At 47.6% G+C, this 26,396-nt stretch overlaps 2 protein-coding genes across 2 annotated transcripts in view; both read left to right on the forward strand.

Annotated features, from left to right (window-relative positions):
• Window positions 1–747: 747 nt before the first annotated feature.
• Window positions 748–10,488, forward strand: LOC144932681 (ER lumen protein-retaining receptor 1). Its single transcript, XM_078857006.1, has 5 exons — window positions 748–937; window positions 2,287–2,387; window positions 3,408–3,566; window positions 6,113–6,365; window positions 8,541–10,488. The coding sequence occupies exons 1-5, from the start codon at window positions 847–849 to the stop codon at window positions 8,573–8,575; spliced, it is 639 nt and encodes a 212-aa protein (XP_078713132.1). The 5' UTR covers window positions 748–846; the 3' UTR covers window positions 8,576–10,488.
• A 6,221-nt stretch (window positions 10,489–16,709) lies between these two features.
• The window catches only part of LOC144932682 (myosin-10-like), an 80,091-nt gene continuing 70,404 nt past the window's right edge, over window positions 16,710–26,396 (forward strand). Inside the window, 3 exon segments of the mRNA XM_078857007.1 lie at window positions 16,710–16,823; window positions 20,058–20,203; window positions 23,047–23,313. Coding sequence (XP_078713133.1) covers window positions 20,081–20,203; window positions 23,047–23,313 — 390 coding nt within the window. The 5' untranslated portion in view covers window positions 16,710–16,823; window positions 20,058–20,080.

The raw sequence follows: 26,396 nt of genomic DNA on the forward strand, positions 1-26,396 counted from the left end.
CGTGTGTTGCTTTCTCAGCCCTTCTTGAAGATTGTAGCCATAACAAAGGATGACAAAAACATTCATCAGAAGAGGAGTTGGGCGACGATATTCGCCCAAACCGAGGCTCTTCACAGCGGCAGATCATATTTGTGTCACTAGTGCTTGCGCCGGGCACGAGGCTGGCGGTGGGTGCGTCTTACTTTCCGGAGCGTCTAATAACCCCGAAAAAAACCGGTAGACTCGATCTGCTGAAAACGCTCCAGAAAGACCCCCACCCCCACCCTTAAAAAAATCAATCTGCAAATCTGATCACTCTCACATAAACAGCCACCGGATTTCGATTTAAAGCTTTCGTGACTGCAGAGATTCATCTTCTTGGTTCTTTCGGTAAAGTCACGTAGAAGGGAAGTAATAAAATAATAAAAATAAAACATAATAAAATAATTAAACATAATAAAATAATTATTTTATTATGTTTTATTTTTATTATTACTTCCCTTCTACGTGACTTTACCGAAAGAACCAAGAAGAAGCCACCGGATTATAAGACGCGCACCCCCCAACTTTTGCTTTTACTTAAAGCGCGGGGGGGGGCACCTGTGCGTCTTATAATCGAGAAACCACGGACCCCGTCTCGTCTCACGTCACCCCCCCCCCCCACGTTGCTCCGTTCCAATTGGTCAACGACCCTGCCGGGGGCGGGGCGAGATGGATGTGGTGGGAGGGAGGGGGCGGTGACGGCGGCGGAAGGGGCGGGGCTTTACCGCGCGGGTGACGTCACCGGGGCCACGTCGGCGACCGCCATCTTGCGCGCGATATCGCGGGAGCCGGGAGAGCGCTGAGGCGGCCGTGTCAAAGTGAGCCATGAACGTGTTCCGCCTGGCCGGAGACCTCTCCCATCTCCTCGCCATCATCATCCTCCTCCTCAAGATATGGAAGACGAGGTCGTGCGCAGGTGAGGGTCGCGCGCGGTGTGGCAAGCCCGGTTGCCCGCGGTGGAGCGGAGGCCCACCGTGAACTGGGACTCGATAAACCATGGGGGCCTGGGTGGTAATAATTCGTCATTCTTCGCGATTGTTTTCGTCCCGCATCTCTTTGCCCGAGTCTCAAGATGCTCCCGCATCGCTGTGATGTGTTACTGAGCTACCGCCGCACGGCCGACTCTCGTTTCGTTTGTTAATAACGCTTCCTGTGGGCATTGGGAGCACGGGGGGCGGGCAGGCGGGCGACCTCGTCAAAGGGGTTCGCTGCGGTGTCCGTCTCCTGGCCCACCCCGTAACGCAGATGGGGTGTGGACGACTTTGTTGGAACGCTGCTTACATCCCACGAACTTGTGTTGCCTCCCAAACACCGCGTTGTCCGCCACGCCCGGCGTGGGAGGTTGTCCGGTGTTGTCCTCACGAGAGATGCTGTCATTCAAAAAAATGTCTCCCATTTGCTAAATGTTTAAGCGCTCACCATTGTAGTGGGGAGTGGATTACGGTGAGTTAATCGTTTTGTGAGGTCTGGTCTCGTCCGTGTGTTGGATGCCTCAATTGCTCTGCTGATGGGACATTCCTCGTGCGTATGGCGGGGACCAGATTGTCCATTGGATGACAATTGTTGGACCATCACAGAGTGGTACTTGATAATGCGCGAAGTGGCGGTGATGCTACCGAGATGTTTAACTCGCCTGCTCAGAGGCCGCGTTGTAGGCGACTTAAATCGGGCCGATGTCGGTGAATGCGATAGTGAGTGCCTGGTACTGTAGTTAGTGTCTATAGCAATAGGGTCCTTTAGAGTCTTAATGACGCCAGGAGCCGCCCCTGCTAACACAGGCTCGGCACGTCCGTTGTATATATATCACTTATTTCGCACCGTGCGTTGCTAATCGAAGGCGCGGGGGAAGGACAACAAATAAACAGGAAATAAGAGCCCGACCTGAAATTAAAGGAGCAGTGAACTCAGGAAGTTTGGAGACAATTGTAAAAAAATGCCTTTTCAAAACTAAATGTATGGCGATGACACCTTAAGAGGAGCAATTGGCCAGGTCGAGATACATTAAAGGAGCTGTAATGAATGAGTATCCTTTGTGTTATATGTATTCGTCTTTAAGTATTTGATACTAAGTGTATGTTAATGGGGGAAAAAACTGTTCATTGGTCAATATAAAAATAGATTTGTACTATAGTGTAACGTGCAGTCTATAGCTATGTCAGTCATTCGGACTTTTTCATTATTTGTTTTATATCCCACATCTATGGAGGCCATGGGCTGTCGGTGTATCCTTATGCAAACATTTGAATGTGTGTGTGTTGTGCATAGGTATATCGGGCAAGAGCCAGATCCTATTTGCCCTGGTGTTCACAACCCGATACCTGGACCTGCTGACCAACTACATTTCCCTCTACAACACTACCATGAAGGTGGGTCCCCTCTCCACGTTGGCTCTTCCCACTGTGTCACCTCCCTCCCTGCCCCCCGGGTCTCGCTGTACCACAGGCCTCTGATGTCAATTAATTAACAAACAGATCTAGGCTAGTGCTGCCAAAAGACGCATTTTTTGAAAGGAGAAACTTACAATAGTAGACAAATATTAACAGTATAGAAATTATGTCACATTGCAGACATATCGCAAACTTAACGAGCAACCCATCGGTACTACTATTGAAATGGCACCGTTTGTCCCAGCAGCATCTGTGCACACCCCAAGCGTATACCTGTAGTTCAGTTCCACGTCACATTCTTTCACGGTGTTTGAGTACTTTCATGTTTTATTACTTTCTCTTGGCACATTTTATGTGGGTGAACTGATAATTTTTTTACGCTTAATGACATGCAACTTGTTTTTAGTGTCTTATGCAGGGGACATCTTACGGGGTTTTTTCTTGTCAGACATTGCTTCTATTTTTTAGCAATATCATAAATGCTAGATCATAGCAAAAGACTGTCAACAAAATAATATAATGAATGCTGGGGCTGAAGTGGTAGTGCAATGGCTAGCATGCCGCGCTATGAATCTGGATATCAGAGTTAGATTCCTGACCACAACCAACATCTGTGGTAATTGATATCTGATCTAGTCCTAGATCTCGCTTCACCAACTAGTGCTAACCAGTGTGAGATGTCTCCGTGTTTTGTCTCTCTCAAATGTAGTTCTACCTGATGACGGTTGCTTGTATTGCAATCGAAACGCTGTACTCTATTATTTAATTTATTTTCTTTCTATGTGACTTTACCGAAAGAACCAAGAGTAATTCCTGCAGTCACGAAAGCTTCAAATCATATTTAATATTACCAACACCGTGGAAACTTCACATTCTAGACTGCTTTGATAAAGATTCATGGACATATATTGGTGCCTCAATATTTTTACAGGTAAATTCAACTAACACATTTTATTAAAGTAACACCAAAAATCTTCACTTGCTGTGTGATGCGAGCAGGTCATTTACATAGGCTGCTCCTATGCGACGGTGTGGATGATCTACTCCAAGTTTAAGGCAACGTATGACAGCAACCACGATACATTCCGCGTGGAGTTCCTGGTGTTGCCCGTGGCACTGCTATCCCTGGTGGTCAACCATGACTACTCGGTAGTGGAGGTAATGGCACACAGACACCGGCCAGGGCTCACAGTAGATCGCAAACGGGTGGCGGCTGGTTTCAACGGAACTGCTTTCACAACTCGGCTGGCGATGCACGGTCACACAGTGGCTGTTCGTGTTCACTTACAATGCAGTACGATTTTAATTTGTAAGTGCCAAAAGACGTTTGCATTTCAACATCCCAAAAAGCAATGTGTGGTTTATTGGATCATGGCGAAAGATGATGGCATTTTGTCGATGTTCGAGTCAAGTGAATATGATCAGACAAACAGGAGTGGAGAAGAGAAAGGTAATAAGCATTGATTGAAATGGAGAGCATATGGCCAGAACGATGGAGCTCCAAGCTGCGGGCACAGCAGTGGAGTAAGAGCAACTAACCATTGAACACAGGTTGACTAGGAGTTTGCATTATTAGACCTGAGCGTGCTCCAAAGCCAGGTTTAACTAGAATCTGCTCTGGAGCATGGTGCCAGCCATGCACAGTATTTCGATGAACTGAACTGCTGCTCGTGCTTCTTTGAAAGCAACCGAGCAGCTCAAGTCTGAGTTGAGCCATGGTAAGAGACCAACTCAGCAGCAGAGCTGTGACTAAGAATACGGCCCCGAGGCCTTAGTTGCTGGAGGAGGGTGATCCATCATTTTGTAAGTGGTGGGTGGCCCAGGAACGTTGTCACCATTACTGAAGATCACCAAGCCTGTGAGTCTGCTCGCAAGACGGGAACATTGAAGTCAGTGGCACACGCCACTGCTGTCCTGAAACTATGAGCGTGTCTTTAGTTGTTCCCGTTACACTGTTTGACCTGTTCACATGATATGGTTAAGTGCAAAAGAGAATGTCTAAAGGAACTTTTCAATCATTATCAGTCAGGTTTTAAAATTAATTATTCATCAAGAGCAATCACACTAGTCACCTTTTAAGTGTTTTTTTATTCCACAATTAACTTATTCCTGTGAGCAGTCATAACTTTATAAATGGAGTAAAGTTTTTTTTTTATGTTTAAGCATGTGTAACTTGAGGAGCTTTACGTGTTTGGCATGTTTGTTTTACATGTATGAGTTTGCTCGTTTGCTTTGTAGTGTTTGCCTTGGCTTTAGGTTTTTGTGGTCGTTGTTAAATTGCCTGAAGCAAGGTTGAATTAAATAAGTGCCCTGTCTTGACAAACACACGTTCACATACCTCTTTCAACGACAATACCCGTCATTCAAGACACGTGTTTAGACTCAAGGAAAATTCATGTTTTGCATGTATTAAACTGGTCAAATTCAGGAGGTCACCATCGACAATACCACCGATGCCCACTGCACTTTGTCACGGCTTCCTTCTGCTAAATCCTGCAGCTGTTTCAAAGTGACACCAAACTACATTTGTCCACTCTTTATTCCCATCACCCCCATCTGTCCGATCCTCGGGCTCCCCCTTGACCACCGAGCTCTGGGTGCATCTGCAATGGCCTGGTGGACACGGTTAACTCCGATTTGATTTTCACTCTTCCTTCCTCACACTCTTAAACTAAACAATTTTTATATTTTCCCAGGTAAGGCCCACTGAGCTGTATGTAGCTCTTTTTCAGAAGCGACTTAGCCACTAACGATAGCTCAGTGAAGTGACTTATCAAGTAGAAATTTATCGCAGCCAAATATTCTTAAACGCATGACTTTGATTCTAAATGTGGAGGGAAAAACCGAACTACTCGGAGAGAAATGCACGCGACCACGGGGCGATAACATACAAACTCCAAATATACAGGCGTCAGGGTCGGATCCTAACCCACGACCCCTGCATAACAGGCGAGATATGGGGAGAGACTTTTCTCCCACCAAAGGAAATGCAATTGCCACCGACCCCAAGGCAGCACAAATGAAGATGAGCATCGGCCCAATTCTTGTTGGGCAAGGGGAAATATTTTAAGATCTAGGAATGGTGAGAAACTCGAGGGATGGAAAGGCGCGTGCAGGCTGGAAACAATGATGCGTAATTATACACACACAAGATTTCTTGACAGCAAAGGGCGAGCGTACCTTTTGCTGTCTAGCAATCACCTTTGGAAGAGACTGCGTTGTAACAATCGGCATGCTATATATGTAGTCACCAGCAGAGGGCAGCAGGGGTGACTTGGGGATGCCTTGAATTGACAATTCTTGTGTGGTTGTGCGGTAAGCTTTGTGGTTCCGTTGCTCATTTTGCTGTCAAGGGGAGAGTCTGCACACATGCTTATATCTATTCACTCTGAGGATTATAAGAAACCCTTTGTGTACCATGCACGAACTTTGTGTTGAGTCTTACGTGTTAAAACCTACGTGTTAAACTGTTGAATCTTGTGTGTCAAAATAATTGTAATCGAAACCCATTGTCTACCAAACTCTATTTGCATAGCCATTGAGTGCTAAATACAACTTTTCTTAAAATACATTCTGTCCACCTCCCATTGTATACCAAATACCTTGTGTACCACGTGTGGCGTTCACCAAGCTCCTGTCATATCACATCCCACGTGTACCACGCTCAATTGTGTACCCTACTCATTGTGTACCACTGCCCCCAGATCCTGTGGACCTTCTCCATATACTTGGAGTCGGTGGCCATCCTGCCCCAGCTCTTCATGGTGAGCAAGACGGGGGAGGCGGAGACCATCACCAGCCACTACCTTTTTGCGCTGGGCGTCTACCGCACCCTCTACCTCTTCAACTGGATCTGGCGCTACTTTGCCGAGGGATTCTTCGACCTGATCGCCATCGTGGCCGGCCTGGTGCAGACCATCCTCTACTGCGACTTCTTTTACCTGTACATCACTAAAGGTGCGGGGCGGGAGGCGCAACATGAGCAATCGCCAGACTTGGAACGATTAGCAATTCATCAATCTTTATTTTACTTGCCAATATCACCCTCAATAAAATAGGCATTCGTGCACATGACCCCGGAACGGTACAGTAGGCCACAAGCAACAGGAATTAAAAAAGCTCGTCACTCCCCAGTATCTAACATTGATAATTTCACGCAAATAATGATGAAAAATGTATGATTAGTTTACCAACCTTCACCAACCGGCACTGACCAGAGTGGTGAAGTATGGTTAAACACGCCACATGACCAACACGGTTTGGTGAGGCCTTCAACCAGCAAAATGTATTTTTCATGGGTTGTCAAATGACCAGTTGCGTTTTTACTTTCTGGCATCCATATCTGTTCGATCGCTCCAGAAAGTAAACTATATATGACTAACATTGAAATGGCTTTTGGAATTGATAATGGACTATTTAATTGATTATCACAATGACACTACTCGGTCAAAACCCTCGTAACGATCCCCAGCAATTCATCTATCGAACTCAATTCCTTTGCTCGCCATACACGCATTAAATCTTGTATGTGAGAATGCAGCTGCCTATGTGCAAGTTGTCAGCTATTATTGCATTGTACGTGAAGCTGAAAATGAGACAAGAAGAAACACAACACACAATACAACCAAGGTGATAAAAATGAGACGAGATATAGCCGGTAATTAAATAAATTTTTTTCCCTTGGAACCTGGCATCATTGCATGTCTCGTGGATGCCCTATGCTCAAGTGAACTTTGAGAGCCATGGGGGGGTAGGGTTTTGAACATTCTCTCGCCCCCTTGGTATCGCACCTTCCCAACTATCAATGGTGCAATAGGTCTCCTCAATGCTACAGCTAAGTTACATACTGGTCGTTTAAGCATTACAAAAGTACGAATTGCATATGGTATTAAAATTTAATGCGTAACAATACGCAATGTACTGCTTATCTACAGTTTTATCTTGGAATGAAAATATACATTTTGATAGAAGTTTGAATTTCAGAACTTTTCTCCGTTTCGTGAACATTGCACTTAAAATGTACAGCGCTAGTTGCTGCATACTGCCTAAGTTTGCATAATAGTTGGTGCGTTTTTTATGAAAATTACCCAACAGTTAAGTTTCAGTTTGGTTTTATGTATATATATCAGAAAGATTTTAAAAAGGAAAATTTACGAAATTGTCTTCTCAGTTCTATTTGACAATTATTTTTTGACTTGTGCTAACCCATTGGTCATCTGAAAGGGATAATCTCCAAGCTTTCCACATGGGTTATGTGTATTGTATGTGTGTTGTACGTGTGTTTGTGCTTGCATGGGAAGTGGTGGCATCGTGGTTCTTGCAATGCGCAGTGATATCGTCAACACAAGGTTCACTTCCTAACCATAGACACCATTGGTGCTTAATATTTGAACCGGTTCTGGGCTGTACCTACTTACAGTTTAAACATCAGTCTGAAATATCCAAAGGGTCCAGGCGTCACGTTAAACACGTCACCCACTCTTGTGTGCCGTGCCGACCATGATAAGCGTTCGTAAATCTATTCAACTATATTTTACCTGGTACGGCCCGCTGAATGATATAGCTCTTTTTCAGAAGCGACCTGGCCACAATTTGATATCCCAATGAAGTGGCTTATTGTGTGCAATTTTTAGTAGCCAAATACTCTTAAACGCATGTTTCAAAATGTGGAGGGAATAACTGGGTGGGAGAGAGAAAGAACATGCAAACTCCACATATACAGGCGTCAGGGTCAGGATTGAACCCAGGACCTGTATACCAGGCGAGGTAGTTAACATATCGCCACCGTGGCGCCACATCCGACGTTGTGTACGTCTAAATGTGTGGTGGTGTCTTCTTGGTTCTTTGGGTAAAGTCACGTAGAATGTAAATAATAAAGTAATAAAAATAAAACATAATAAAACGTCATTCAGACGCTGTCGCCTCGACAGACCTGGTTTTCACCTGAGGATGGCTTCTTGCGTTGTGGCCGAAACGTCGTGAGAATTGTTTTATTATGTTTTTTATTATTTTTTTACTTCCCTTCTACGTGACTTTACCGAAAGAACCAAGAAGATGAATCCCTGCAGTCACGAAAGCTTTAAATCGAAATTGTGTGGTGGTGCTTTACCTTTGTGTTATTTTCGCCCGCAGTCCTGAAAGGCAAGAAGCTGAGCCTCCCGGCCTGAACAGGTGTCGCGAGAGCTGCACGGACGCCCGTGCCTGCGAGCGCCAGCGGACGAGGCCCCCGCGCTGGGAGGATGCGGGGCCGGGCGGGGGGGGGTGCGTGCCGCCGGGGATGAGGAGGAGGCGACCGCCACCTCCTTCCTCCCCGCATCTTTCTTTTCTGGGGCTTTTTGTTATGGTGTTGTATATTTTTTAAATATCAAAAGTACATTCTCCTAGCTGGTGAACTTTCCATTTGTTTTAAAGTTAAACCACCTAATTATTGTTGTCGTTGAGGCCGAAACGAGTTTGTAGACGTTTGCATTAGCCACGACCGGGGGGGGGGGGGGGGGGGTCCTTTGGGAAGGCATTTGTAATTTTCTTTATTAACTCACGACATGCAGTAAGTGTTCAACTCCTTGTGTAATGAGAAATTTCGAACTAACACGCGCACGCACACGAACTAGAACAATGTGCTTTTTTTATCGTCCAGTTGGGCGGTAGGTGGTTTACACAGCCACACGCTTTTCCCAGCTGTGATTGTCCCGGCTTGTGTCGCAGGGCTGGTCAAAATCCGCAAAAGCACACTCTCCACTGCAGTGACGGTCATCCTCATTGGCTGTGGGTGTGTGTGTAAGGGTTTTTTGTACTCTTAAATGTCAACAATTAGCGACCCACCCCACACAGCTATTAACCACCAAATACAATTTGTCAGGGTTGAATTTGTTACTCAAGGTGAGCAAAGCATGAGAAGAGGGGCACTTCTATTATTATCTCGTGGGTTGAGGGTTTTCCCAAGCTATGAGGTGGCAATGCACTGGCATGCATGGTCAGTTTGGACCCAGCCTCTGCTCAATTACGCGATTCCGTGAGCGTGGACACTTGCAGGAATTTTCAGCTACTTTTGTGAGGGGTCAAAGTTGTTCAGCTAAAACTTTCAGGCTATTGCATTAACTTCTTGAGCACCGTGAACACAATTTTCTTTCTGCACAGCTGCCAAGATCGGTCTTCACGCACGTTTTGTTTATGGCCGCGCTTTGGGGAAATCATCTGGCATGCGCCGGCTGTGGCTCGAGAGTGCACGCACATGCACAACACGTGGGTGTTCATAGTCACGACATCGGCCTTTATTGTGGAGAGGCATTGCTTCTGGTGATAATGTGGCGTTTTGAAACTTAATGACAAACGTAGTCCATTGGCCAGGTCAGATGTCGGGAGTTCGCGAAACATTAAGTGGTACCGATTTTTCTGTATGGACAATAAAAGTGATAAATGGGAGCATTTTATTTGAAAAGCTTATCTCACAATACACCCATCTTGACCATATAAAGAAATTGGTTTTGTGGAAATTCCGAAGTCTTGTCACATTCGATGTGTTGATGAATAAGATAACTGATATTGACCTTTGGACTGATGGTGTGTGCATTGTAAAGGATTTAGCACAGTTTTAATGTATTCTGCCAACACAAAGCACTCTGATAATACGTGTGTGTAATCCATGGGTGCAGACCGGATAATTTACCAGTTGGTATCACCTGTGGTTGCAAAACTAGGTTTTTTGAAGTTTTATAATCACAGCTTTTTTGGGGTTGTAAACCATTGTTAAATTGGCCATATAAAATAACTTTTTCACTCCAAGTTTTGTCACTACACTTGGTACCGGTGCTGCTCTTCCATGGAATACTATAAAAACTGGTCATTCCAATTTCATTTGTCGATTGAATAATGCTGTAATTTTTTAGGAAAATCCCGGTGGTGCCTGCAGTTAGGCAATGTAATTTACTGGTCTGAACACTGTTATTTGTTTGCTAAACACACTGTGGTTCTTGCGCTGATTTTTTTGTTGCTCAAAGCATTTAACGTTATACTCCATTTTTCGTTCATGTACGTGCCTGGAAGCAGAGCTGTGTTTGGGCTGAACGTGATTGGGGAGGGGTGGCGTGGGGGGTGGGTGTGGTGGGGGGGACAAAGAAAACCCAGAATCAAATTGAAATAAATTTTGAGAACAGTTTTGAGTGTGTGCCTGTCACGCCAGATTGAGCGAGGCGTTATGCCGATGGGACCTCTAGAAATTGAGTAAGGTTGAGAACAAAGCGTCGACGAGCTCTCGAAGAAGTAGCTGTGCTCGGTGGAGCTTTGCGATGAGGTGAAGTGATTCGCCAGGCTTGAACAGTTAGTGTGGCGTGTGGTGGTATGATTTTGGTCATAATTCCGGCATTTGTCCGAGATGAACGAATTAAAACAATCAAAATTTCTAACCTCTGCGTGTTGAGTGTGTGAGTGTTGTGGAATGTGGCCGCCTCTGGGTGGCAATATCTTTTTAAATTCTTTATATTAAGTTCGCTTGCTTGCTTGTGCGCTTGCGACCATGCAAAATTTTCGGTCGTTTTTTAACCCACTTCCCGTGATCCAATCGAGCTGACATTTTGCACACAGACTCGTTGTGCGTGACAATTTATTTTAGTGAAAATTTTTTTCCAAAATTTTACACTTTTTAGGAAAAAATAAATTATATTTAATTACCAATTGCTTAATGGTGGCAGGCAATCATCTGACCCATAGGTGGCAGCCATCTCAAGCCAGAGGACGAGAGGACTCTAGCCGCCACGCATATAAAGGATTTATAGTGAAAAACTTTGTTTTTACGGGTTAATTTTTTCTGTATTTTGAGCCCTGGGGAGAGGCTGGGTATACATTTTTTTTAAATATCTCCAGGTCAGGCCCACTGAGCTGTAAATAGCTCTTTTTCAGAAGCGACCTGGCCACGTTATAGCTCAAGTCACGTGGGGATGTATGGCAGCCAAGTACTCAACGCACGACCACACGGAGAGAACATGCAAACCCTAAATATACAGTAGGCGTCAGGGTCGTGATCGAACCCATGACCACATGTTTACCAGGGCAGATAATTAACATCTTGCCACCTTGATGCCCCACAATGAGAGCTGCTACCTCGTTGCTGCGACAAATCTCAGCATGAGAACGGTTTGAGTGGCTTGTCAGCATGAGGCTGTCGGGTACAATTAATATTCGCACCGAATGGCCCTTCTGGGAGTTGAGCACACAACAAAAACCTTTAAATATTGGTCAACACTGCCATAAATAATATATTTAGGTGACAATTTGGGCAATTACCCTTCGTGGAGAGAAGGGCTATGCCTGAACATCGCCTAACATGTATTATATTTTTTCGAGCAGTTATTGACACGTATGTTTGTTATTTGGGCACCACTGCCAAAGCAGTATCTACATTTTTTTGTATTGCTACCATTTGTTAGAAGAATTGCTAGGGGTAAGTTGCATAAAAGGTGCGTGGTGGTTCGAGGATTATGATTATTAGTCTGTGGACCATTAAAAACAGCAGTGCCAAAATCTTTACCAATTTTCGTAGCAAATTTAAATTAAATGGTGACCAGTTTAGCTTTGCATATGCTCTGTAATCCATACACAAGGCAACATTTTAGTTTTACTTCATATTGGCGTCGTGTTTAGAGACACCGTATTGACTTATGAAAATTAGTCTTGGGCATGACTTATGTTTGGTGGAGACTGGAGTCGCAGCAAAAGGAGGGATCGCGCCCAAGACTTATGTCCACCGTGGAGACGAACCGATGTCAACACCTCGTGTGCAGGAGTGGGAGGGATTATTGCATCCAGCAGTCCAGCAGTGGATAGATCTTGATTAAAGTTTTGCCACTTCAGGTAATCGAGACGAGTGAAATATCTGATGTGGATCATCATACTCGTAGTGGGGCGGGGGGGGTATAACCGGGCTCGAGCACCACGCGACCCCGCGGGTTGACTAATTGAACAGCTTATTTAGAATTGCCCTGTGAGCTGAGAAGCTCTTGAATCTGGTTTCATCAACAAAACATAAACAACGTTTGCAAGAGGTCGCATCAAAATTATAAATACAATAAATGTAGCAATGAAAAAAGGCAATTTTTAAAAAAATATTACTTAATTATAAATTAAATATGCAATAAACTGAACATTAAGATTAGAGAATAATTGCAAAATAGTGCATCTAGAGTGAGGAATAAGATAAAATATTGCAAAACGAGAAATAGAAACGCCTTTGGTAAAATGTTTCCTGTGCAAACATTCTAAATAACACTAGTAATCATAACAATAACCATGACATTGCTACACATTACAACAGAATAGGACTCATATACAGAATAATAATGGGGTCGCTAATTTGATGTCACGTGAAGTGGGAACGTGGTGATTGTCCTGCGCTCTTGACGCCCATCATCCGACGAAAGCCTAAGCCCTGGCCCTATCCCTGACCAGAACTTTTATTTTATTTTTTTCTTGGAGGAATCCGATGAGTTCAGAGGCTCTTTTCACAGATGTCCAGGAGGGGAGGCTCAGAAAGTTACAACAACAAACAATAGAATGCACACTACAGGCCATCCGGAGCTGTGCTCCTGAAAAATGTACCGGTGTGAAACATATTCCATGAAAATGTCATTCCTGAGTTTGACCTTTTTAAAGAGTATGGGTGGGGGGGCATATAAAAACAGCGGTGTGCACAACGCAGTGTAAAAAAAAATATTTAAACCAATGAGAAACGCTCAACATAATTAGAAACGTCTTCTTGGTTCTTTCGGTAAAGTCACGTAGAAGGGAAATAATAAAATAAGAAAAATATAACAATAAAATTATTCTCACGACGTTTCGGCCACAACGCAAGCAGCCTCGCTGTCTCCCCGACAGACCTGTTCTTCACCTGAGGACGGCTGCTTGCGTTGTGGCCGAAACGTCGTGAGAATTATTTTATGTTTTTTATTTATTTTATTTTTATTTCCCTTCTACGTGACTTTAACGAAAGAACCAAGAAGATGAATATCTGCAGTCACGAAAGCTTTAAATCGAAATATAATTAGAAACGGTACAATATTTACCGTTTGCCTATCGTGCATTCTAATCTAGCCCTCACCCGTCGTCTGTAAATGTTGTTCCATCACTCGTTGATTTGACCAAGAGTTTCGTGGAGAGCCTGGTCCCAACTTCCTCCAGCCCCCCGATGCTACTATGCTGTGGCCAGTTGCATGCGATTTGCGTGAAAATTTCCCTTGGAGCCCACAGATCTACGTTGCAAACCAAGGGAAATGTCACTCTAGATGTATACAAATGACCCTAAACTCTAAACTTTAGTCTGAATGGAAAATAAAAACATAGTCCTAATGCGAGCCCTTTTACACCACATATAATCCCCACCAGGCGACCCTTTAGCCAACAGACTGTATATCTTGAATTGCGGAAAGTTGCACGAACTTGGGGGGAAAAGGACATTGGAATGGAATTCCAAAGTGGAACTATGTAAGGGAAAGAGTCTCCGTTTTATGACTGTCGCCTGCTCCGAGTCTGTTGTAAAAGTTCCACGTTTCCATGACGGGACCTGTAAATTTGCCTCGCGTTTCCACTATCAAAACTGTTCCAGGATATTGTAATAAAGTTCAACACAATACCGTTACTAGATCTCGGTACAGGACAAATAACTTCCTGCCACCCGAAACACAAAGGGGCCGTCCATAAATGACGTCACGCGATTTTGGCCGATTTTTTTACTATCCCCCCTCGTCACACGGCGTCATAAAAAGTCAGACCCCCCCCCCCCCTCAAATATGACGTCACAAAGCTCTGCCCCCCCCCCCCAAATAAACATGCTTCATATCGCTTTAAACTATTGTCATAGTGCGTATTTAAGGTGGCGCTGCACTCTGACGTTGTAGGAGAAAACATTTATTAAAAGTCTATTTAATTAAGTAGAACGTGTTGTCTGTATTTATTTAAAGTTGCGCATTTTGACGTGACGTCACATTTCTCATACTCCCCCCCTCCTCGTCACACACCGTTACAAATATGAAATATCTGACCCCCCCAGGTGCGTGACGTCATTTATGAACAGCCCCTAACCCCAAAAACCAGAGGTGTGGACTCGAGTCATGTGACTTGGACTCGAGTCAGACTCGAGTCATGAATTTGATGACTTGCGACTCGACTTGGACTTGCATAACAATGACTTTGTCCCACCTATGAGATGTGGACTCGAGTCATGTGACTTGGACTCGAGTCAGACTCGAGTCATGAATTTGATGACTTGCGACTCGACTTGGACTTGCATAACAATGACTTTGTCCCACCTATGAGATGTGGACTCGAGTCATGTGACTTGGACTCGAGTCAGACTCGAGTCATGAATTTGATGACTTGCGACTCGACTTGGACTTGCATAACAATGACTTTGTCCCACCTATGAGATGTGGACTCGAGTCATGTGACTTGGACTCGAGTCAGACTCGAGTCATGAATTTGATGACTTGCGACTCGACTTGGACTTGCATAACAATGACTTTGTCCCACCTCTGCCAAAAACCTATATTATGGACTGCAGCATTGTTGTAAATTCCGGCGCTTAAGTATTGCGTGACGTCATGCCATTATTCACCACCATGGCGTCATCACCTAGGCACAACATTTGTAGACATTTGAGACTGACGTCATCCGCTATACCCGCTGCGGAATGACCCAGTTTCAGATTGGGCACTTGCGAATGACGCAATCCGCAGACAATCTTTTCATTACAATGACGCAATCAACCTGTGCTCTTCGGTATGACGTCACCGTGCAGGTGCTTTGAGCGAGACATCACAACATTTTTTTCCTGCCGACGAAATCTTCTGGACGCCTCAGCCCGACGTCATGCCGTGTGGTTTGGGTATGACGTCATGTCACCGCCCTTTGCCTGCTTATAACGGTCGCGTTTTGTTTAGACATCGTACGCGCGACGCCAAAACAATTCAAGTGTCCGCGTGGTTTTTAAAGTGGAAGCCCCAGCATTGCCCAGCAATACATCACTGTCGTTTTCACTGCCTTACTCTATTGTTATATATTGGTTTACTATACCGAGTACTGTCGAGTACTGTACTGTATTATCATGTATAGGGACGAAGCAGCCCGTCTAGGTGACGTCACAGAGGGTAGAGGGATTGAGGCTCCTCCCACAAATCCCCTTATCCCCCCCCCCTTCCTCCCCTATTATTCACGTCACCCCAATGAACTATCTCAGACACCCAAACAACCAGTGGCGCTCCTGTGCCATTGAGGGCCCAAAGCAAAACATATTTTGAGTGCCCCCCCCCTCATTATAATTTGTGAACTCCAAGCGAAGATGACGGAAGAGGCGTTCGGCAATAGATAGAGATGTAGTGAGGCCAGATGTAATAGAGTAAGAGATGGAGTCAGACAAGAGAAGAGAGATGCAGACATTATTGGAATGAGAGATATACTGTATTCATAGGCGTAATTATCGTGTTGTTTGTTCAGATTTTAATTCGAGATAATTATTGATTCACCCATATTTTCCATGAATCCAGGGCCCCCTTGCGTTGATTGAGGCCCTAAACGTTAGTTTCCTTATGCTTAGAGCCACCCCTGCCAATGAACCCCTCCGAGAACCCCGAATTAAACATCCATTTCCCGGAAACTAAACTCCCCAATAACCTCTCTTCACTTGCACCCCCCCCCACTCCAAGGCCAACCCCCCATGACCGCTAGTGCTGCTGGGTATCCCCATCACCTCAAGTCACCCTGACATGCATTCCTACTCGGGGGGAGGGGGGCGGTGAGGATGAGGGAAGGGTCCAGAAAAGAAGGGGGGTTGGGGGGTGGGGGCCCGAGACGAGGGGCGGGGCCCTCTGTAAGACAGGTGCGGGAGGGGCGGGGGTTATTAGGGGGCGAGAGCGTGATGCGAGGAGGTGGGGGTGGGAGAGATTTGTAGGGGGTGGGATCTATTAAAGGGGGCGGTGCGCGAGACGGGGGGCGGGGCCTATAAAGTGGGCGTGTCAGACGGTAGGCGGGGGTGCGCGAGACGAGGGGCGGGTTTATGGGGGGGCTAGGGGGGGTGGCTAGGGGGGCGGCGCTAATTGAGGGGCGGGTTTATGGGGGAGGCGGGGGGGGTGCGCGAAATGAGTAACGGGTCTATGGGGGAGGGGGGTGCGAGAGACGAGGGGCGGGTTTATGGGAGGGGTGGCTCGAAAAGGGGGGTGGGGCGGGGGGGCGCGAGACGAGGGGCGGGCCCATGGGGGGGGGGAGGGGTCTATGTGAGGGGGGGGAGCGTGGGGGAGGGTGCGCGAGACGAGGGGCGGGGCAGGCGGGGGGCCTGAGCGCGCTCATTCCGTCGCTGCTGCTGCTGCTGCAGGGCGCGCGCCGCTCTGCGCTGCTGCTGCTGCTGCTCTCGCATGAGCTAGCGGGGACCCCGAGGTGAGAGGCAAAGCCGGGGGGGTGGGGGGGGGTCCGGGTCGGGGGGTTGCGGTCAGGGTCCCGGTTGGTTCGAGCTGCTTGTGTGGGTTGTGTCCGGCTCAGAGTCCGGCTCCGCGAGGTGTGAGCCGCGTCCCTTCGGGCGGGAGAGCTCAACATGGCGCGGCCGGGTACCCGTTATTCGGGCCCGGGCAGGCCCGGGCAGTTGTGGCTGTGGTTGTTTGCTGTGGTTGTGTTTCATCCGTGGTGGTGGTGGTGTGTGCTTGCTGAAATGGTTGAGCTGTGGTGGGGCCGTAGCGTGGTTGTGGTTTGGGCTGTGGCAACGTTGTGGCTTTGGCTGTTGATGTGGTTGGACTGCGGTTGTGTGTTGTCAGTGGCGGGGTGTGGCCGCTGTTGTGGTTGAGCTGTGGTTGTGGTTGTGCCGTGGTTGTCATTGTGGTTGGGTGGTGGACAGGTTGTGATTGTGGTTGAGAAATGGCTGAGGTTGTAGTGGAGATTGTGGAAGGGTTGCGGTTGGGTCGAGGATCGGTGGTGGTTTGGTTCTGGTAGGGCCGGAGTTGCATTTGGACTGTGGTTGTGATGGACTGTGGTTCCAAATGTGGTTAGGTTGCAAATGTGGTTGAGTGTGGGTGATGCGAGTGCTTGGGTTCTGATCGTGGACGGCTTTGTGGTTGCCATGACCATTAAGTTATATTACCGATAAGTTCTACGTGGTTATCGTTGAGTTGATAATGTGCCTATGATGGTTATACTTGTCAATGTGGCTGTCACTGTGATTGTCGCCACGATTATGCCTGTGGTTGCCGATTTTAAATGACGGTGGGTTGTGTCCAGTGATTGTGGTAATTGCTGGGGGGGGGGGTTGGCCGTGTTTTAACATTTTATTGCTTTTTTCGCCGCGTGGTTCGTGGTCTTTGTTTTGTCACGAACTGGGCCTGGCTTTGGAGTCGGATTCAGGGTATTCCGGGCAGTTTAGAAGAGGCTCATCAGGGCAGTATCGTCCAAACTATCTTGCCTTCCTCCCTTCCCCATCCCCTACTTCCCTCCTCCTCCTGCTGCCTCTCATCCTCTCTTTGTGACCCCTTCTTCATCTACCCATCTACCCAACCCCCCCCAACCCCCAACCCTCCAATTCCCATTCCCTGACTTATTAATTATTTAATCCCAGGTCTCCCTTAACAGAGGGATTCCAATTATCAAGGGGATCTTAGCTTACAGCCCTTTGTTAATCCATTGCTTGGACGAAGGCCTCGCAATATCTTGCCGGTCCGTAGAGATTGTTTGACCATACTTCACCACGCTGGTCAATGCGGGTTGGTTGGAGGCCAGGACCGATTTAGGTACAGTGTCACTTGCCACAATGGTAATCAAACTCGTGTCTTTGGCGTTTTTCGTGCAGTGCGTTTAACCCACAGCGCCACCAGCCAGTCCGCTTTGAAAGGGCTCATATCTGGTTATTAAAACGTTCACTTTCTACCAAACTGATTGTGGCCTCATTGTTCCCGCCAGTCGGAATCTCTCCCCATCTCCCCCCCCACCCTGTTAGCCTACTGTCCCTCTCCCGCTTGCCCCCACCACACCCCCTGTTCCCTTCCCATGCCCCTACACCCCTTGCCAAGGGCAGCCGCTGCCCCTCCTGCTGCCCCTCCAGCTGCTGCAACTGCTGTCGACTGCCCCAGCAGCCCCCAGACGTGTGCCGCAAAAGAGAAACCCCTGGAGTTTTCGCGCGCCGAAAAATTGTGCCATCGTCATAATGGGGGCCGCACAGGCCACGGGTGTATTTTGTGCGGACGAATATAGACGGTCCGCACGGTGGCTACTCTGTTACCCCCCCCCCCCCCCTTGGCTAAAATTAAACCCGTATTCGCAGCATGAGTCACGTAACGTAACAAATGTTCCTTTAAAAGCAGCGAAGCCGCCGCCTGTTCTTGGATTCCCAATTGGAGCCGGTGCTGCAGAGCCTCCGCTCGTTTGTCACCAAGGTGTAGTAGCGTTTGGCAGGTTCCGCAGTGATGGGGGGGGGTGACAGGAGGTGGGGGGGGTCCCAGCTCTCTTGCTGTCTGACTCGGTAAATGCGTCTTCATGAGCCTGAATAATCCACGGCGTGATTTCGTGGCGACCGTTAAGACCTTAACCGCACGGCAGGGAGGTTATTTTACGAGTTGCCACTGAGGCCAAAAAAAAAAGGGTTTATGGTGTACGGTATTGCCACGAAATTTATTAACCACATCAGCTCGATATCCGCATTAGGGGGAGCCTGGTGGTGGTGATGGCTTTGCTGGTGCTGCTGGTGATGGTGGTGGGGTCGTGTTGTGAATGCTTATAATGGTTTGTCTGGCGATCGAAGTGTGATATTTGGTTGGTGGTGTTGATGGGATTTCTGGTGAAATAGTGAGGCTGTGTGTGGTTATTTAGCGCTGCTAAGTGGTGTACGTGGGCCTGGTGAAAATCCATTAATCTGGTAGTGGTGTCTCTAGTATTCATTGTGTGCCTGGTGATCAAGGCATGCATGGTACCATAATGGTGTGTCTATTGCTTAGAGGTGCTGTGTGGTGGAGTGTATGGTACTTGGTGTGCATTATAGTGGTGTGTGTGGTGATGGAGGTGTGTGTGTGTGGCGACAGAGATGTGTGTGGGGTGCAATGGAAAAGATGTGTAACGCCTCCACGGTGTGACGTGCGCGCTTACGGAGGTGTGCGTGGCGATGGAGTGGTGGTGCATGGTGTGTAATGGAAGAGGTTTGCGCTGTGGCGACTGGGCCTCTTGGCGTGCGGCGCGCAGAGTGACAGCAGCTGTGCCACCCCTGCATCTGCGGGCCAACTCGGAGGGCCTAATCCGAGCTTACTGTGCTCACGGGGCCGGCAGGGCTATTGTCGCCTTTTGTAGGTGTGTGATTGGATTGCTGTGTACAGTCACAGCATTGCCTAACGGCGATACAAAAATTAGTTGTTTCTGCATTTCGGTGTCGTAATCCAAGCCGTGGTCAATTATGTCATGGCCGTGGCAGTTGAGCGATGATATCTTCGTTCGGCATCGAGCGCCAAGATTCTGGGGCGCGTTGCGTCCCCGTGTCACGCTTTATATTTACACGCAAAAGTCATCGGCCGTGAACCATTCGTTAGTGTAGCAATCTTAGCCGGACCGCTTTTGGCTCCCGCCAATGGAAAGCATTCATGTGACCACGTCGCCTAAAATCGCACGCATGATGTTTTTGCGCGTGGCCCTCCATCCGCACAGCAAAGGCCACAGGGAGCATCATCATGTCCGCCCAGCAGGCCGCCACAGGGAGCGTCATGGCGCACCGGAGCAGCATCAGCTTTTCGGAGGACCCAGACAAGTATCTGTATGTTGACAAGGGCGTCGTCTACAACATGGCTACACAGGTACGCTGTAAGCCACGCGGCGTCTGTCCCTGCATGCCTGCTCCTTCGAGCCGTGATGACGTCGTGGGACTTGGCTGTGCCTGGCCGTTGCTCGCTGTGCGGTCACTGAGAATCGCCGCCGATGTGTGACCACGGCTTTCCCCCTCACGACCACCCACCACCACCAACACCCACTGGACACTGTTTGAGTGGAACTCGTGTTTTTTATTTTATTTGAGCAGGCGAGAGGCAATTGAAATGAGATGGTTCTTTGCTCAGCAGAGCTGAGAAGAAAATGCAGAGGCCACAAGTGCAAGAGCGGCGTGCAAAGAAACGGAATAAAGTAGACTTTAGTGCACGTCATTAACGCTGTGCTGAATTATATGTTAACATCCGTATAATATCAACAAATTTCGAACAATCGAAATGCAATACTGCGTCAGTGAATGACGTTGCATTGGTACATAGACTTAAACTAAGATTTACAAAATTGGTACCTCATTTGCCAGTAAAAAATGTGAGACTAGGCTCTAAGGAAAGCTGTCTCGGGTGTGGACCAATCAACTTCAAGGACAGAGCATACATTATCAGAGTTATGTGTTTTTGTTTGCATTATGACTGCAGGTGTTGTGGTCTATGCAAACATGACTCCTCGTAAAAAAAGGTGTCAGTTTTGTTGCAAGATAAAAGGGTAAAAAAACAATTATAAAACTAAGATGCTAATGTCTTGCGAACCCCCATTCCAGAAGAGACAGTGACAGGGTCGAATGTAGAACCCTGATAACGATGTTAATGTTTCCTTTTTGTTTCGTGACTATAAATGGTGTTTCTGCACTTGAACGCAGCACAGATACATTACCACACCAATGCTGGTTCGAGATAAGACTTCACATTGTAAATCCAGAGAAGTAAGTTGATTTATCGGGGATGCAATGTCATTCCCCGTAATTGGAATATCAAAATATCATTACATTTTACTACGCAGCAAAGCATAGATAAAACCAAACTATGTTGGAACAGTTTGTGCTTCACTGAATATTGCTGATGGTGTAATTTCACGATCGTCATCATCACAATTCGCTTGATAATGTAAAACTAAGAATGGTGATCATATTCGGCCATGTGGTGCAGACAATCGGAAGGTCACGAGTTGAATTTTGAGGCCTCCCTGGTGTCAATGAAATGAATACCACTTTTTTGAAAAGACACCATCAGCTGTCCAGAGCAAAACTGTGATTATATAGATTATTTGGCAGCTGCTATAAATTTCCACGTGATAAGCCACTTGGTTGAGCCATCATTTGTTGCCAGGTCGCTTCTGAAAAGAAGCTAATAGCTCCGTGGGCTTTACCTGGTAAAATAAAAAATATTTTTTTTCGTGATTAATTTTCCTTTACTTGCACTCCTTGTGTTTTTGTAATGTTTGTTCTTGTAACTTTCTGACCCGCCTCTACTGGACATCTGTGAAAAAGCGCTTTGTAGCTCTTCGGATTCTTCCAGTATAAATATTATGATCCTGGATTGTGGAATTTCGATCTCTGGCTCAGATGTACATGCCACCAAAAGCCTGTATGAGCAGGAAGACTTTTGTTGACTCTTTATACTAACTTTGTGGGTGCACTGTAATAATCACACGTGACATTCATGTAACGTTGCATCGATTTGTCTATTTAAAAAGGAAAATCTTACGCAGCATATGAGCATTCGGGAGTGCATTTACAAGTCAATTATCTACACGTTTTGGAAACAGTTTATTTACCTTACGTGTAGGCTAAGATAGCGAACAAAACTGTCAAACAAAACGTAAAAAAAGCCCATATAAACAAGACGGTGAGAGCGACCACCAGTCTCGCAACCAAGGGGAATAGCCTAAGAGCACGTGGTGGTATTCTACGAGGACAGATCTTGGAGGTCGCGTTTCTATTGTACTTTTCTTATGCTGTTCGTTGTGTGCGGCTGCATTTTATTTTGCGTGCGGTTGCAATTTATTTTACTTAGTCGGTGTTAGCCGCTGAGGGTACTGACAGGGTTTTTATAATTCTTGTTGTTCCATGCCCGCTGTACCATTCCAATTCTGTCGTAATGTGCACTGACCGCCTACTTTATTGAGGGGGATATTGGCTCGTAGAATATCACGATGAGATGCAGTGATGGTGGCATCACGATGAGATGCGGTGATGGTGGCATCACGATGAGATGCGGTGATGGTGGCATCACGATGAGATGCGCAGTGGTGGCATCACGATGAGATGCGCAGTGGTGGCATCACGATGAGATGCGCGGTGGTGGCATTACGATGAGATGCAGTGATGGTGGCATCACGATGAGATGCGCGGTGGTGGCATTACGAAGAGATGCGGTGATGGTGGCATCACCATGAGATGCGCGGTGGTGGCATTACGATGAGATGCGGTGATGGTGGCATCACCATGAGATGCGGCAGTAGTGGCATCACGATGAGATGCAGTGATGGTGGCATCACGATGAGATGCAGTGATGGTGGCATCACGATGAGATGCGGTGATGGTGGCATCACCATGAGATGCACGGTGGTGGCTACACGATGAGATGCGCGGTGGTGGCATCACCATGAGATGCGGCAGTAGTGGCATCACGATGAGATGCGGTGATGGTGGCATCACGATGAGATGCAGTGATGGTGGCATCACGATGAGATGCGGTGATGGTGGCATCACGATGATGGCATTTTTTGATCTTGATCCTCGGGTTAACAAATGCCTGTGGGGGCTCGTGGTGGCGTTGGGGTAAGGTGCTAAGCTGAGAGTCATGCCGCTACGGTGCGGACGGGGCCGGCGTGACCGGCGGGTAAGTTGACGATTGCGGGGCATTGTGTGCCCGGGCAGCAGGCGGACTGGACCGCCAAGCGTTTGGTGTGGGTGCCGTCGGAACGCCACGGCTTCGAGTCGGCCAGCGTGCAGGAGGAGCGCGGCGACGACGTGGTGGTGGAGCTGGCGGAGAACGGCAAGAAGGCGGTGGTGAACAAGGATGACATTCAGAAGATGAACCCGCCCAAGTTCTGCAAGGTGGAGGACATGGCGGAGCTCACATGCCTCAATGAGGCATCCGTGCTGCACAACCTCAAGGACCGATACTACTCGGGACTCATCTACGTGAGTTCGCACCCGTGCGTGCACGCGTACGTGAGTGTGTGTGTGTGGCCTGGCACAGGCGCCGTGGTGACGTCACCGTCAGTTAGTGGCGAATGGCGGGTATTGGTGTGTGTGAGCGAGCACCATTTGTGTGTGTATACAGGCAGGCAGTGTAGTGGTTCGCGCACTCCACTGCTACAAACCCGGCGACTCAAATTCAATTTCCACTCACGACCGATAAAAATGGCAAATGTTTGAACCGGTCCTGTGGTTCCTCTAGGTCGACTCAGCCTTAAATTAGTACCTGGAACATTAGTACTGAGGAGACAAAGGCGGCCGGGTGTGGTGTTAGCCACCCAGCGTCTCGTGTGCAATGCTGGCCTTCATAGGTGCTTGCTAACAGCACTCTCCTCAATAGTCTGTTAAGGCTATACGGGGGATCTTTATCTTTGTACAGGTGTGCATGCTTGGGTGAGAGTGGGCGACCGTATCCGATGTTTTTGTGCGTACCTCCGCCCAATCGTCCCACTTCTATTCCTCTTCCCGTGACCATCCGTTCAAACTTTCAAGGCCTTCTGTCAAAGCCTCCACTTGATGGGAGGATTACTCTTCGCTGCCGCTGCTGCTCTCAATGTCTAGAATTCCCTTCCTCTGGAACTCTGAACTGCTGAGACTCTCTCCCTGCTTTAAACCTCAAATTAGCGCTGTTGGCTGCATACTGTGCAGAAGAAGTTCTACATATGTCGGCTCAAGACTTGCCTCTTTCCTTATGCGCATGACTGACTGACCGTCTCCGCTCGTTGAAGTGTCTTCAGACCTCTTGTGCATAATGTCGTCTCAATTCCTCCATTGGGCCTGTCCCATTCTACCGCTCGTTCCCGGCTCTTAAAGCAAACAAACAATCTCTTCATGCTTTCCAGACCCGTATGCTCCTCCCGCGCCGTCTACATCCAGATCGTGCTTTATCGTATTGTGTGTGTGAGAGAGTGGAGAGTGCACGCATGTGTGCGTGTTCGCACCGAATTCGATTCCCGCTCACACATAATAACATTGGTGAATATTTTACCCGGTCCTGGGCCTCCACCAGGTCGACTCAGCCTTAAAAGGAATGCCTCTTGCAGTGTGTAATCAGCAGCAATGGGGAGACAAAGGCGGCTGGGCGGGGTGCTGGCCATCCACGCCGGTGGTGTGCAGTGCCGGCCTTAATTGGTGCTCGCTAACAGCACTTGCCTCAATCGTTTGTGATATGGCTACGTGAGGGATCGTAGTCTTTGTTCGGACACTGCACTGCGACCTACCGCAATCCATTTTTTGACCATGTTGACCAGTGGATCCTAAACTAGGCCTGGGCCACCCCACAAGGTGGACTCAACCATTTTCGATTAATGTTATCATCGGTCAGAATCCTTTGAAAATGCAGCTTCACTCATCACCATTTGCAGTTCGGACCACGTTCCCTTATCTTGTTTCTGCCTGAAGTGAAAACCGCGGTGCAGCTTGCAAATGTCGGCGTCTGGGAGGCAATGGTGTGCTCCCACGCTGGCCTTAGTACATGCTCGTTAACAGCATTTTCCGCAACAGTGTCTGACGCTAGATGGAGGATATTTGTCTTTATCTTTGCATGTGTGTTTTTGAGTGGGTTTGCGTGAGAGAGCGGAGTTTGTCTGGAGTTGGGCTAAGTGGGAGGCTCGTTTATGTGATGGGGACGGTAGTAGTGTGTGGAGGGGCGGAGGGGAGGGTTGTGGATTAGGGGTGTATTTTTGTATGGGTAGTGTGTGTTGGGAATGGGGGTTAACTCGCCTGTGGGAGTGGAATTTGGTCTGCTCTGGGAGGGAGGGAGTGTGGCGGGGGTTTGTGGGAGAGGGGGAAGGTGCACGTTTGTGTTGGCGTGTGTTTGCGTGTGTTTGCGTGTGTTTGCGTGTGTTTGCGTGTGTGCTTGAGGGGAGCGGTAGTGCAACGGTTAACGCGCTGTGCTACGAACTCTGCTACCCGAGTTCGATTCCCACGCACGGCCAACACCAGTGACGGTTATCTGAACAGGTCTTGGGCCTCCCCGAGGTCGAGTCGTCCTCAAATGAGTACCTGGTGCGGTGTGTAAACATCGCCACTGGTGAGACAATGGCGGCTGGGTGTGGTGATGGTCACCCACCCCTTCGCGTGCCGTGCCAGCCTTTATTGGTGCTTGCTAACAGCACTTGCCTCAACAGTCTGTTAAGGCTACACGGGGGATCTTTTTCTTTGTTTGGGTGTATGCAGGAAGTATGTGCAGGAGTGTGGTGTATCGAAGCTGTGTGCTTGGGTTGAGCTTTTCGAGCTCCTAATGCAACGTGAACAAATGAATACGCACTTTCTAAACGTTTTCAGCGGTCCGGTCCTAATCTGGCCTTGTGCGTCCTAACGAATCATTAGCGATCTTAATGAGCATGTTGTGGGATCTGCTCTTCGATTGCCATCTGACAAGTTCGCCATCGTGCCAGCATTCCACAGTAGTCCCTCACCGCCCGCACTGCCCGCACTGCCATGAATTTACACGTCTATGGGTGAATGTGGCAACTGTTACGAAAATCACAATTTATACCAGTTCCTGCATCCGTGAACCAAAAAAAGTTAGTCTGGGTCACATAGTCGAGAGAGTCTGCTCCGTGTCTGCACTTGGTGCAATGTTTCAGCCCGATCTATGATTGATACTAAACATTGGATGATGGATTTCACGAGCAGTTAACCACCTTCTGTAACTCATTCCTTGAGAAAAAAAAACGAAGCATGCTGGCAAGGGTGCCTTGAAAGAACGCAAATTTATTCACCAAGTTGGACAAAAAAAAATACGCAGGCGATTACATTCACGAGTTTAGACATTTGTGACATAGTTAAGACGATACGTGATTTGAGTGCAACATTTTGTAGGGGCGTGGAAATTATCTTCAGGGATGTCGGTGCAAATAAACACGAATCAAAACCTAATTTTGGATACTTAATTAATAGTGCGCTGGAAGTGCTATGAGCTTTAAGCCTGGGTGTTTAAAATACCAGTTTACAGCCATGAGGTGAGCGTTAATTTCACAAATCCGCGCCGAGACTGTTCCTGCTCCACCCCCAACCGCCCT

This window comes from Lampetra fluviatilis, chromosome 5 (assembly GCF_964198595.1).
Source record: "Lampetra fluviatilis chromosome 5, kcLamFluv1.1, whole genome shotgun sequence".
NCBI lineage: Eukaryota > Metazoa > Chordata > Hyperoartia > Petromyzontiformes > Petromyzontidae > Lampetra > Lampetra fluviatilis.